Below are 13,555 nucleotides of genomic sequence, written 5' to 3'. Positions count from 1 at the left end.
CGGAGACGCCTTCACAGAAAGTTCAACAGCATCCTCATGACTTGCATTCGAACCCTCGGTTTCCCTCTTAGAAGATTCCTCGCGAGATCTTTTCTTCTCCTTCTTCTTCTTCTTCGACGGTTTCTGCTGCGCCATTTCCGTGGGGGCTCGAGGGAGCTCTTCTTCGGCTTGATCGGGATCCGGCCCAACCTCAGAGGGACCGTCACTCCCTTCTTTTCCTCCATCGCGATCAGCAGTCGGAGGACCACCCTTACCCACAACTGGAGTCGCGACTGGAGAAGGGTCGTCGTTAACCATTGCGGCAGGTTCGTCGTCAACGACAGTAGCAGTCTTCTTCTTGCTCAACGATCTCATTTGCCCTTTCAGAATAGCACTCAAGTCCGGAGTTTGCCTCATCTTTTTCGCCTTGTTCACGAGTTTCTGCTGCTTCCTTGTGAACAATGACAAGCGTTTCTTCCCGGGAACGACTACGCAGGGCAATCTTGATCGCCAAATCTCTGCAAAGAGAAAGAGAAAGATAAGAACACTCACCAAGTCAGCATAGAATCGCGACTTATCGAGAAAAAGGGGGGGAAAGCAGGAAATCAAGTACCTCTAGCTACGCGCTCCTGACAGCGGCGAATCCAATCAGCGCTAAGATCAGGCCACCGACGATGGCTAAGCGTCGCGATAGCTTGGGCGTGCTCAAAGAACTTCTCCGGATACGCGATTGTATTTGGGTGACGAACTGCAAGAAAAATACAAAAAATACACAAGTTTAAACTTTCAGAAATTCGAGGAATCTTGAGACAACTACAAATCTACCAATTTCATTATCCCAGAGGACCGGGAAGTCATCTCCCGGTGGTTCATCGAACGCGTGCTCGTCTGACTTGACGAAAAAGTAGTATCGTTGCCAATCTTTCGTCTTGTTCGGATGACCGGTTAGTACGTTGTAGGATGGACGCATCTTGATCGAATGCATTCCGTGAGGCATGGGTCTCAAGAAAGTCAGCTCCTCGAAAGTCCTCACGCTCATCGGGATGTTAACTTCAGCGGCCATAACCATCAAAGCGACCGCGATTCGGAACGATCCGTTCAGAAACTGAGTAATCGCCACTCCCCGACGAAGAATATAAGCCGTAATCAGGCGATGGATGGGAAACCACAGCTTCGTGTCCACACCGAAGTACGACTCGTAGACACACTGGTATCCCACGGGCGGCGACCAAGGTCTCTGCCTAACAGACGGTATGAGATAGGTCACCCCAACAGCCCCGCAAACCTTCAATAGATGCTTCACGCTACTGTGAGTAGAGTAGCTGGGAAACACGTTCTTCCAGCACTGCCCTTCAACCCTAGGATCGCGTAAAGTATCGCGAGAAATCGCTGGAAGCTCTTCAAAAAGATCACGAGAGACGTAGCGCGTGGGTCTATACTCCGGAGGATCTACACTCCTTTTGCGAAGTCGTTTAATTGGAACTCTGTAAGCTCGCGCCTGCGCTTCGAGCCCGTCGTTCCCAGTCCCTTCGCGCGAAGAACCGGCGTTTTCTTCGACTCTCTCTCCACTGTCCCCATCTCGCGCATTAACCGCCGAACCTTTCCCAGAAGCCGCGTTCGTCGCGTTTCCCGACGCATCGCGACGTAACGGATCTGGATCGATTCTCGGAGGGGTGTTCGGCGACTTGGTCGCCTTCGGATCTGAAGAGACAATTACAGCCTTACCTTTTTCTTCGCGGGATAACCTCTTTCCCGATGACATGATGACTACTCGAAACAACAAACCCTACCGGCGGGACTTAGAGAGAGAAAAACAAACGAAGTTAGAGAGAAGGGAGAGAGAAAAGAGAATACCTGAGATTGCAGAGAAGAATAATAAAAGGGAAGCACAACTATCTATTTATAGCAAAAGGACAGGCACGGTTCCCCAAGCATCATCATTAGACCTAACAAGGCCTAAATGGGCTTTAATTAGGCCCGTAACCTCTCTCTCTCCTCACTCACGATCACATCATTACCCGATTAAACCGGGAGTTAGAGGTAAATCCGACCGGGATCAAACCGGTTTAAACCAATCAAGGCTTGGGAGAAAAATCGAAGGATCCAAACCGGTTTGAACCAATCCAATTTTGAAGCTAACCAGTGAGTAAAAACTCATTTCTTGGTATCACGGGAAAACATCGCGACACAACAATCATGCTAGCGAGTAACGGAGAAGAAGCAGCGAGTAAAATCCTTCTGTGAAATCGTGGGAAGCATCGCGACAAAATAAGCTCACCAGCGAGTAAATTCGCTTTCGAAAGCCACGAAGTGACATCGCGGCCAAACGAGCGATACAGAAAGGACATCGCGGCCAAACGAGCGATACAGACGAGTAAAATCTGCTCCTGCGGGCTACGATGGGGATTTCTACTCGCCAGACCTGATCACCAGGGAATCCTGCAACCTAAAGAAACTAGTCAGCGAGTAAAAGTATCTCCGCGAACCCCGAAACGCCACAACCATTGCTTTTACCCGCGAGTAAAATCGTCTTCGGGAAGTCACAGCAGAACATCGCGACAAAACGAGCACATGGGCGAGTAAAGAGTCGCTTCCATGGGCTGCGGTGAGGATTTTACCCGAAACATCACGACCGTTGCTTTTACCCGCGAGTAAACTCGTCTTCGGGAAAGTTACAACAAGAACATCGCGACAAAACGAACACACGGCCGAGTAAAGAGTCGCTTCCACGGACTGCGGTGAGAATTTTACTCGCCAAACTTGGTGGCTGGGGAGTGCCGCGATCAACCGAAGCGAGTAAAAGCACCTCAGCGAGTGAAGGCACCTCCGCTGACCTCGAAACGTCGCGACCAAAGCTCCACTCCGAGCCTTGTCAAAGAACCAACGACCAAACGCGGCATCTGGAGTTCACCAAGAGGATCCCAGACCAAAACCCGCGAATTCACCGGACCCTCCGATAAAACAGTCCGACCGGATCGAGTTGCCACTGACCACAGACGAACTGGGGGGGGACTTACTGTAGGAGGAGGATTACATCCCTCCAAGGGCCCGATGAATAGCGAGATATGGCCTAGTGACCGAAGATAGGAAGCAAGGACAATGAGTCGACGAGAAGGCCCAAAAGGGGTTAATTTAGTAAATATGTCGACTAAATGACAAAAGGCCCGTTAAGCCGGCGAGTCGACTTAAAGCCCATCCGAATCAAGGGAAATTAGGGCGAACGTCGAGAAGCCGCTTATAAAAGGAAGGGAGGAAGCAGCGTGAAAGGGATCCACACTTTTACACACTCACAAGCGGCTAGATCTAGGGTTTTACTCCTCTCTATCCGCTATCTTGTATTGTTTCTTGTCTAGCTCTTCGAGCTTCGCTTTGTCTTTCTCTTTACACTTACTCCGTAACTAGTTCCTGACCTCTTCATCTATAAAACGTCTTTGTTAGACCCACAGACGAGTTCTTCGTCTTCTCTTTACTAGTTTCGACCGAACTCGGTTCTAACAGTATTGCAATCAGGAGATTTTCCCAAGGTAACAAATCTTGGCGAAGAGTGCTTCAGTTGTTCATTAGCTCACGCAAGCGAATTTGATGAACTTCTAGCTTTTCTGGACAAGTTGTCTGAAATATCCAGATTCAAGGCACTAGAGCAGTCTCTCTAGTAATGCCTGCTCTGTCATCTAAGAGATTTACTGAGAATTTTCTCGGTTTCTAGAATGGATAAATTGTTTGACGATATCTCTTGCTTTGTAATCTCTTTATCTTCAGACCAATTGTATAGTTATGATCAGAAGAGCTCATTAAGAGTCTCTTGTTGGAAGGGTCTAAGCCAGTGTCTCGAAGAAACTTCTCTTGAATCTTCAGAATACATCACAGATATTAAAATATGCATAGAGTAGATTTTTGCTGTCTAGTCTTAACTGGTAAGATTGTGAAGGTGATGCATATTAACATTTGTGTACCCTTCAGAGACTATTTGCCTCTTGAGAAACAGCTTAGACTTGCTGCAATGGTCGGAGTTGATTGGTTTAGCTTTATCTTTCTACTTTCTTTATTTATTTTTAAAGCATTAAACTTTACCAATCATGTTGTAGCTTTATTTTTGTTAGTCAAAGCCTACAACAAATTAAAATTTTACCAATCATGTTTTAGATTTATTTTTAAAGCTACAACAAAAAATCTAAAGCAAATTTTTTTCTTATGTATTTTAGGCAAAAAATCTACATCTTTGTTTTATAGGATGTAGAAACTTTAAAATGAAAAAAACTATTTATGATATCAAATAAATTAGATAATCATAATAAAAATATTTATAAATATTTTATTTTAATTCTGGGTGTTTTCAAAACTGCTGAAATATTTTAAATAACATAAAATATTATTTATATCACATTTTAAATAACAGTAAACTTTGATAATTTATAATAATCATTAATATAAATTATTTTAATTGACTAAAAATAATTATTTTATATATACATCACATATTTTATTTTAAAATATCTACAACATATAACATACAGCTACAACAAATTTAACTACAGCAAAAATCTCTGCAAAAAAATCTACAATAACAGCTTTACAGCTACAACCAACTTATCTACAGCTAAACTTTTACAGCTAATTTTTTACAGTCACAGTCGAACCAATCACCCCCGTCATCCCTTCGTTCCTTTTTAAGATATTGTATGATTTTTTATAGTTAATTAGTTGACTAATGATTTTTTTTGGTCAAACCTTTTCTTCATTGACTAATGATTTATAAAATAGCTTTTTATCAACTTAAATATAAAATTTGTCTTATCAAAATGTTGCTTCCGGAAAGGGCAATGAAAAGATGAATAAAATGAAGATTTTTCTTAAAAAGGTCTTATTATCGCAAAATCTCACGCATAGCCAATAGGAAAGAAGCGAAACCTCGTGCGTGTGTACATTATCCTCTGTGCACAAGATCTTCCACTGACACGTGGCACAATTATAGCCTCTAGCAATCTTATGCACAATATGAATCTATTCAGTTGAAATCTAGACCAACCAATCAGAACTCGCTGACGTGTTTTCCTCTATGCACAAGATCTGCTACTGCACGTGGCAAAACCATAGCCTCTAGAAATCTCCTCCACATGTGAATCGAGTATGTGGAAATCTAACTAACCAATCAGAACTCGCTGACATGTCCATATGCTAATCTCCAGTAGATAAACACCATTGGATCTCTATTATAAAATCGAACATACATAACATAACACCAAAACCATCTCATCTCATCTTTGCTTGTTTCTCTTTACTTGTGTTCTTGTTTAGATAAAAAAAAATGGCTACTTCAGCTATCCAACACTCCTCTTTTGCTGGCCAAACGGCACTTAAGCCCTCCAACGATCTCCTCCGCAAAGTCGGAGCTTCCAACGGTGGTGGTCGTGTCGTCATGCGTCGTACCGTCAAGTCTACTCCTCAGAGCATCTGGTTCTTACCTCAAACTTCTCTCTTTTTACTTTTTCAGAAAATGAGTTTTTCATTTTAAATATTAAAATGAGTTTCAAAAAAAAAAATGCGGTTCAAGGTTTGATTTTAAATCTATTTAAATTTCTTAAAACTAGAAATTAAGTTTTTTTATATATTCGAATTTGATTTAGGTTATGTTTATATATTTATCAGTTTGATATATAGTTGATCATCAAAACATATAATTCTGTGCACAACATACAAAATGTAACAGGTATGGACCAGACCGTCCCAAGTACTTAGGACCATTCTCAGAGAACACACCATCATACCTAACCGGAGAATACCCAGGAGACTACGGCTGGGACACCGCCGGTCTCTCCGCCGACCCAGAAACCTTCGCAAAGAACCGTGAGCTCGAAGTAATCCACAGCAGATGGGCAATGCTAGGAGCTTTAGGCTGCACCTTCCCAGAGATTCTCTCCAAAAACGGAGTCAAATTTGGTGAAGCCGTATGGTTCAAGGCAGGTTCCCAGATCTTCTCAGAAGGAGGACTTGACTACCTCGGAAACCCTAACTTGATCCACGCGCAAAGCATATTAGCTATATGGGCTTCTCAAGTTGTGCTAATGGGCTTAATCGAAGGGTACAGAATCGGAGGTGGGCCTCTTGGTGAAGGTCTTGACCCGCTTTACCCGGGTGGAGCGTTTGACCCGTTGAACTTAGCTGAGGATCCTGAGGCATTCTCAGAACTGAAAGTGAAGGAGCTCAAGAACGGTCGGCTTGCGATGTTCTCAATGTTTGGATTCTTTGTCCAAGCAATTGTTACTGGTAAAGGTCCGATTGAGAACCTGTTTGATCATGTTGCGGACCCTGTGGCTAACAATGCATGGGCTTACGCCACCAACTTTGTTCCCGGAAAATAGAGTTTGATCGGATTAATTCATGTAACTTCTTTTTATCTGTCAACATTTAATGCATGGAAAATATTTAAGTCTCTTGATTTGATATGCCATCTTGGTGAAAGAAAATTATAAACCATTAAAATTAAACCGTGTTAACTTAGAATCTCAAAAGAACTCGGTTAATTGCTTCAACCGGAGAAATTCTAGGATGTAGAATATGAACCAAAAAACTATGGTAAAATATTTGTATTCAGATTATTGGTATTTGTTTCTCTTTTAATAAACTAAGATTTTTAAGATAATCTTAATAAAAATAATAATACATTTTCTTTGATTCGATTTTGTATTAAAATTTTGTGGTGAAATATTTAACTACTCTGTTAATATTACTTTTTTATTAAAAGGATTATAAAAGGATATTAACAAGTCTCCGGAAATTTAGCATATATTTAACTGACTGAGATTCAAACAGTCCAAATATTTCCTTTAATTTATATTATACTAAAATTAAATACAAAAAGGAAAAAGAAGAAATTTTGTATTAAGGAAATATGTTACGCTTGTGTATAAAATAACAAATACCAAACCCCTAAGGATTTGCGTGATTTAAGTCTAATAAATATTCTTTTAGATTTGATCGGTCTCTGCTTCTTCCTCTACGGTGTCTCTTGGTTAATCTTTTCTTAGCCATGGATGAGGACTATTACTTGAGCTACGAGGAGGACGAGGAAGCAGAAGAAGAGGAGGAGGACAATGATATGTATGATAATGATAAATATCAGCAGGCTGAACAACATGAGCCGGAGCCCTCCGCAAAATCAACTAGCCAACTCATCACGAATGAATCACTCGTAGCCGCACAGAAGGAAGTTTTGGCTAGGGTTATGGACCTGCTCACTGTCAAGAAGAGCCAAGCAAGGACTCTTCTCATTCATTACCAGTGGAACGTTGATAAACTCGTCGATGTTTATAGTGAAAAAGGCAGAGAGATTCTGTTTAAAACTGTCGGTCTTACTGTCTTTGATCGTCGTCCTTCCTTGTCTGAATCTCGGTACTCTTTGAAGAAGAAGAAGATGAGTTGCGAGATCTGTATGGAAGATGGTTTACAAAGCTACACGATGACGACAATGGACTGTGGTCATTGCTTTTGTAATAACTGCTGGAAGGAGCATTTCACAGTGAAGATCAACGAAGGTATGAGCAAAAGAATCGCATGCATGGCTTATAAATGCAACGCGATTTGCGATGAAGATGTTGTTAAGAAGCTAGTTCATCCCGAAGTAGCTGACAAGTTTGATCGTTTCCTCGCTGAGTCATACGTTGACGATAACAAAAGGGTCAAGTGGTGTCCGAGCACGCCTCATTGCGGTAACGCGATATGGAAAGAAGATGATGATGGCGAGGTTGAATGCTCTTGTGGTCATCAGTTTTGTTTCAAATGTCTTTGCGAGTCTCACTCTCCTTGCTCTTGCTTGATGTGGAAGCTATGGAGCAAGAAGTGTGAAGATGAGTCCGAGACGCTTAACTGGATCACGGTCCACACGAAGATGTGTCCTAAATGCAGCAGACCTGTCGACAGGAGTTATGGGTGCAACCTCATGACATGTATCTGTGGCCAGCATTTTTGTTGGTTGTGTGGTGGAGCTACTGGTGTAAGCCATGATATGACTACTATCTATGGTCATAGTTGTGGTAAGTTCAAGGAAGACAAGGTGAAGCAAATGGAGATGGCTAAAAGGGATTTAGAAAGGTATACACATTACTATCACCAATACAGATCACATAAAGATTCATCAAAGCAGGAGGATAAACTTAGAGCGAGTGTCCGTGAGAAGGCGGCGTCAGTGTCAGCAAAAAAAGACTACGTTATGCATAAGGATATGACATGGGTAACAGATGGGGCCGACATGTTATTGAGATCAAGAAAAGTTCTTTCATATACATATGTTTTTGCCTTCTACATGTTTGGTGAAGAGCTGTTCAAAAAAGAGATGAGTGATGAGGAAAGAGAGATGAAGAAGAATCTGTTTGAGAATCTGCAGCAGCAACTTATAGGTTATATTGAGAGACTTTCCAAAACTTTGAACCAGCCTTTTGAGTCTTATACTAGTGATGAGTTGAATAAGATGAAGGCTGAGACTATAAACTTTCGTGATGTGGTTAAGAATCTCTGCAAGGAGATGTATAACTGCGTTGAGAATGACTTGTTGGGTACAACACCATCTGCATACAACCACAAGATTGCATCTTACAGTTCAGATGGGATAGAGAAAGCAATTGAGTTTGGTGCTGACATGGTCTTAGGTTCAAGCGGAAGGACTTCTATGTCTCAGCAAGATTCATGACCATGGAGCTTGTAGAAGGCAGGTACTCTTTTTAGCTTTCGCTTTGTAAACCATTGATGCAGTGCACAAATGAACATTTCTTTTGTTTTTTCTTCAGTTTTTTGTTTTAATAAATTAATGTTGAGTTATTACTTAAAACACTACAAGTCTACGAGTAATGTGCTTGTCTACTGATGGCTCATAATCATTCCTTAATTATATACTATCAAACACGGATATACTATAGTACAGCGACGTAGACTCGTAGACTTGTAGTGTTTTGAGATTTCACTATCATTTGATGCGGTCCCTGTTGTTTTGTCTGTCACTATTAAAGCAGTGATTGATAAAAGCGAGAAAATAACTTCGTTAAACCACAATGTATATTACAAAGTCCACTTCTTACATTAACATCCCAAATTTGATTTTATATATCATAGTTATAATATATATATAATCAAGTTTAGATAGCTTATATTGCAGCCTAATCAAAGATGGCCATGAGCAATCATCTCCAGCAAAACAATTTCATTCATGATAATTAACTTCATAGCATCCATGCATCACCATCCAAATATCTATCATTGGTTCATCAGACTCTACAGTTACACCACTGGCAGTGGTAGAACCAGAAGTAGACGTTGATCCTGACGCACAAGTAGCAGAAGCAACTCCCAATGTCTGCCTCTCCTTTCCATCGTTTAAATCCAACTTCATCACCTCATGAACGATATAGTTACAATGATTCTCATCAATTTTCTTGTCGTATTCTGAGGCCGCAACAATCACATCTTTACATTTACCTTTACCGCTCAAATTTCTCCTATCAGTGTTTGCATTTCGTTTGAGTCTGAGATTGTTGTCATGAGAGTATCATTGTTGTAAGTAACAGATCTTATGTAATACGAGAAAGGGAACAATTTTTAATTAATGTTTCGGCATAAACTGACCCAAAACAAGAAAGGAGAAGATGTAATCAAAACTCGAAACAAAATTGCAATTTCACGAAGTAGTTTGATGTATCGATTGAGAGGGGGTTGGGTATAAGACTGGAGAATGAAGTAAATTGATTGATATATGGTGTTTTTTACATCATTGTATATATGTTTTCATTTGTTTCAAGTCACTAATTCGTGTCAGTCTAGTCCTTTTTGACCTTTTACAGATCTGGAGTTAGTAGAAGAAAAAAGAGAAGGTGCCTGATGAGAAAGAAGTCCTTTTGGAGCATTCCTGCAGAGAACACTCAAGAGAACAGTCCCGAGACTGTTCTCTCTCAAGCGGAACAAGCAGACGGAGTGATCCGGAGATTGTTCCAGACGAATATGGAAACTCCTATTTCGGGAATTAAAGCCCTGTTGCCCTAATCTCTTTTCTTCTAATTGGCGCCTCCATATAAAAACGCCATCTATCTATTTTCTATTTTCTTACGCTAGTTTTTACAAGAAAACACTGAGTATTTGCGATCTGCAACTTGTAAGGGAGAAAAATCCATCCTCTCATAGAGAAGATCATCTGAACCCTATTGTTTCATACTCTGTTCTTATGCAATTTTATTCAGGATTTATGTCTTTGTTTATGTGCATCATGATCGAGTAGTGATCTTGCTCGCCTAGGGTTTTTAGGGTGTTGAGACAAACATAGATAAGCGATCCATAACTGTTCTTCATTCATACTGTTCTTACTGCTTTCATTAAACTGATCACTTGATGTTAGATCACTAGTTCATCACCTAATTAACCGCTTAGGATGATAACTTGACATGTATTGAATGAGCTTAGTATCCCTAATCAGCGAAAGTAGATATTAGGGTGGTAAGTGAACTGATCGGACATGTTCTCTAAAGCTTGCAATCGATCTTCATCCCAACGACAGTTAGATGGTGAGATCGATCTGCAAAGCGATCACTACCACGACAGTGGAGTGTTCCAGCTGAGTGATCCGAGTTCTAGAAAGCACTTCATCGCGCTTGAATAATTGTTTGGCTCCAATTCAACACCCAATAAAATACCCTAGGCTAGCTCTTGTTTAATTGAATCAATCTCGTGTTTATTTTGCTTGTTTACTATTGCCTAATTCAACCAAATCATATCTTCTTCTTAGCTTGATTCTGAAACTTATAGAACTAGAGTGTAGACTGGTCCTCTGGATTTGAATCTCAAGTACTACAATTGCAACTATTAACTTGGCAGTAGCAAGGATTCATTTTTAGTGTATCATTGATACACTTCTGCACGTGTTTTTCTCTAATGGTTTTTTTAATATAATTTTGAAAATTTCTCCAAACAACACCTATGGGGGTGTGTATTTTGTATAAACTATTTTCAACTAAAAATGAAAGAAAAGTATTCTAAAATCTTTTTACAAAGTCCTCTTACAAAAAATTGTTTATTGAATAACACTGGATTTGATAAGTTTTTATAAATTGATAATTGAATAACAGTGAATTTCACTTGGTTTTAAATGATTTCACATAAATTATATATTCAATAACACATGATTTGTAAGAAATTTAAAGAATAATTAGTTGAATAACAGTGAATTTAGAAAAAAACTCAAATCTTCTAAAATTCTTAGTTCAATACACTTCCATACTCTTTTTATTGCGATTAGGTTTTTGGAAAATTATATTCACAAAACGGTTAAAAGAACGGCAAAACAATTATTTTCAATGAATATACAATAACTTCTAGCAGAAAATAAAGATATTTTACGAAAATCAGAAGGTTTAAAATAAATTTTATATTTTCTTATTCAATATTGACTCTATATATGGAGACAAAACCTACTCTAAATTTTGGAAATTAATACTTAAAAACATTAGAAGCCAAATGACAGTGTTTAATAGAAAATTACAATTTTGTAAATGAATAGCTGATACTATACAGTATATAGCGTAGCAATAATGATGATAGGCTTTAAACCAATGGCATTTAAAACAGGCATGCTGTCAAACATTGCTTTAATTCTTTTAGTTAACAAATTTAATCCATGACCAACAAAAACAAGTTTTAACCACGTTAAAGTATCTTTTTATTTTTAAAAATTAATTTTACCTGGTAAATGACATAATAAATCATAAAACGTCACAATACATACAAACAAAACTAACTGAAATAATTGATTATTTATGAGCGAATAAATCTATAATAATCTCAACAACAATCAGATCGCAAAGTACCTTGAGAGTATTTCATAGCCTGAGGTTAAAAAAATTCGGGTCTTTACATGACGTTCATTCATTTGTACCTAAAGAGGCTTTTAGATCCAGCATAAAACTTGGCCGAGAATCCACATGTTTATTACATTCCATCTGTTTTTTTTTGAAACCTACATTCCATCTGTTACCAGGAAAAACTATCGACTACCGTAAAAATTCTATAAATTAATAATGTTAAAAATTTATTATTTTATTAATTTATTAATTTATAAATAATTATATATTTTCTTATTTTAAATTATATTTTTTAAATAAAAATTGATATTACCGTATATAAATTAACTAAAATTTTGAAATTAGACTTTCACATTATTTTTATTATATTATTTGGTGTATATAAATAATTTTTTAAAATTGAACTGAAGTTTAGATATAATTTTACTAAATATTAATAAAATATATTGAATTGTTAAGAAAATATAGATATAATTAAACTGTAAACAAAGCGAATAATACAATTTCTTTTGTTTGTATTTATATAAAATGTATGGATACACAATTTATTAATTTGTGATTTTAATGAGACCATATATTTATTTAGAATTTTTAAAATATTTTTATTTTATTATTTATCGATTTATGTTATATTTTGAACCGGTCCAACTTAGAATTGAATGATTAATTTATAATATTTTTTAATTTATAGAATATTAATATATATATATATATATATATATATATATATATATGGCTTCTACTCTATATCTATATGGCTAAGAAGGTTTTAAAATACGGAGGTAATAATATCATATCATTAATAATATCAAAATAAACTTACTCCTGATATTTTATGAGTACTAAATTAAAGAAATTAGTTCTATAGAATGAGAAATAAACAAAACGGGAAAGAAAAAATATCAATGTTTTAGATTGAAAAGAATATTTTCTTCTGATAGTAATATCATAACAAATCTATGTGGCGATGTTTGAGAATAATGAATCAGAGAAACACATATATACTAATAAATCAAATTATAAAATTAATAACATTTGTAAATCTATCTATTAAATAAAATATACTGTTACTACTTATTTTATTAAAAATCAAAATCGACATTATTTTCAATAAACAAATCTTACTCGCGAACAGATCAACTATAATTTATCATCATTCATATTCCATCTTACTCTATAACCATGTTTAATGTATATCAACATATATTATAAACAACAATTCTTTTCTGAGCCCTTTCTCAAAAAAAAATAATTAAAAAACAATTATTTTCTGGAAGAATGTTCTAATTTTAAAAAGAAAAAAAAAAGCAGGTGGCCAAGTTGGAATATGTGGTTGTACTTCATTTATTACATGCAACATCTTATTAGATTATTGGCCTGCCTTATCCATAAAGCAAACTTTCTATCGATTAATTTCGTAAATCGTATTCGCCGCAATAAATAATATATGGCATAAATCTACAAAACAAATTCCTGTAAAACTTAAACTTTATAGAGAATATAATCAGTTATTATCTGTGACAAAAAAAATCAGTTATTATAATTGGTTGATACAAAACTAGTTGTTGTTTTTTTTGGAACTGAGGCTTTCTATTATACAAAACTAGTTGTTGGGATCACATATTCACATGCATGTGTTCCTTAATCTCTTAAGGTCCCCCACACACATCTACTTGATGAACCTAAATTACTATGCTTGAAATCCTTTTAGCCACTCATATAAGTGAAGCTTAAGTCACTTA

The 13,555-nt window shown here is 37.4% G+C and overlaps 2 protein-coding genes across 2 annotated transcripts; both read left to right on the top strand.

Annotated features, from left to right (window-relative positions):
• The first annotated feature begins 5,213 nt into the window (after nucleotides 1–5,213).
• Nucleotides 5,214–6,410, top strand: LOC108823381 (chlorophyll a-b binding protein 2.4, chloroplastic). Its single transcript, XM_018596566.2, has 2 exons — nucleotides 5,214–5,433; nucleotides 5,687–6,410. The coding sequence occupies exons 1-2, from the start codon at nucleotides 5,285–5,287 to the stop codon at nucleotides 6,336–6,338; spliced, it is 801 nt and encodes a 266-aa protein (XP_018452068.1). The 5' UTR covers nucleotides 5,214–5,284; the 3' UTR covers nucleotides 6,339–6,410.
• Nucleotides 6,411–6,805: 395 nt separating this feature from the next.
• On the top strand, nucleotides 6,806–9,048 carry LOC108827347 (putative E3 ubiquitin-protein ligase ARI4). Its single transcript, XM_018600724.2, has one exon. It carries the CDS (start codon nucleotides 7,007–7,009, stop codon nucleotides 8,660–8,662), a length of 1,656 nt encoding a protein of 551 aa, XP_018456226.1. The 5' UTR covers nucleotides 6,806–7,006; the 3' UTR covers nucleotides 8,663–9,048.
• Nucleotides 9,049–13,555: the final 4,507 nt, after the last annotated feature.

This window comes from Raphanus sativus, chromosome 9, assembly GCF_000801105.2.
Source record: "Raphanus sativus cultivar WK10039 chromosome 9, ASM80110v3, whole genome shotgun sequence".
Taxonomy (NCBI): Eukaryota; Viridiplantae; Streptophyta; class Magnoliopsida; order Brassicales; family Brassicaceae; genus Raphanus; species Raphanus sativus.
Note: the sequence above shows the minus strand (reverse complement) of the source record. Positions and strands in the feature narration are given on the sequence as shown.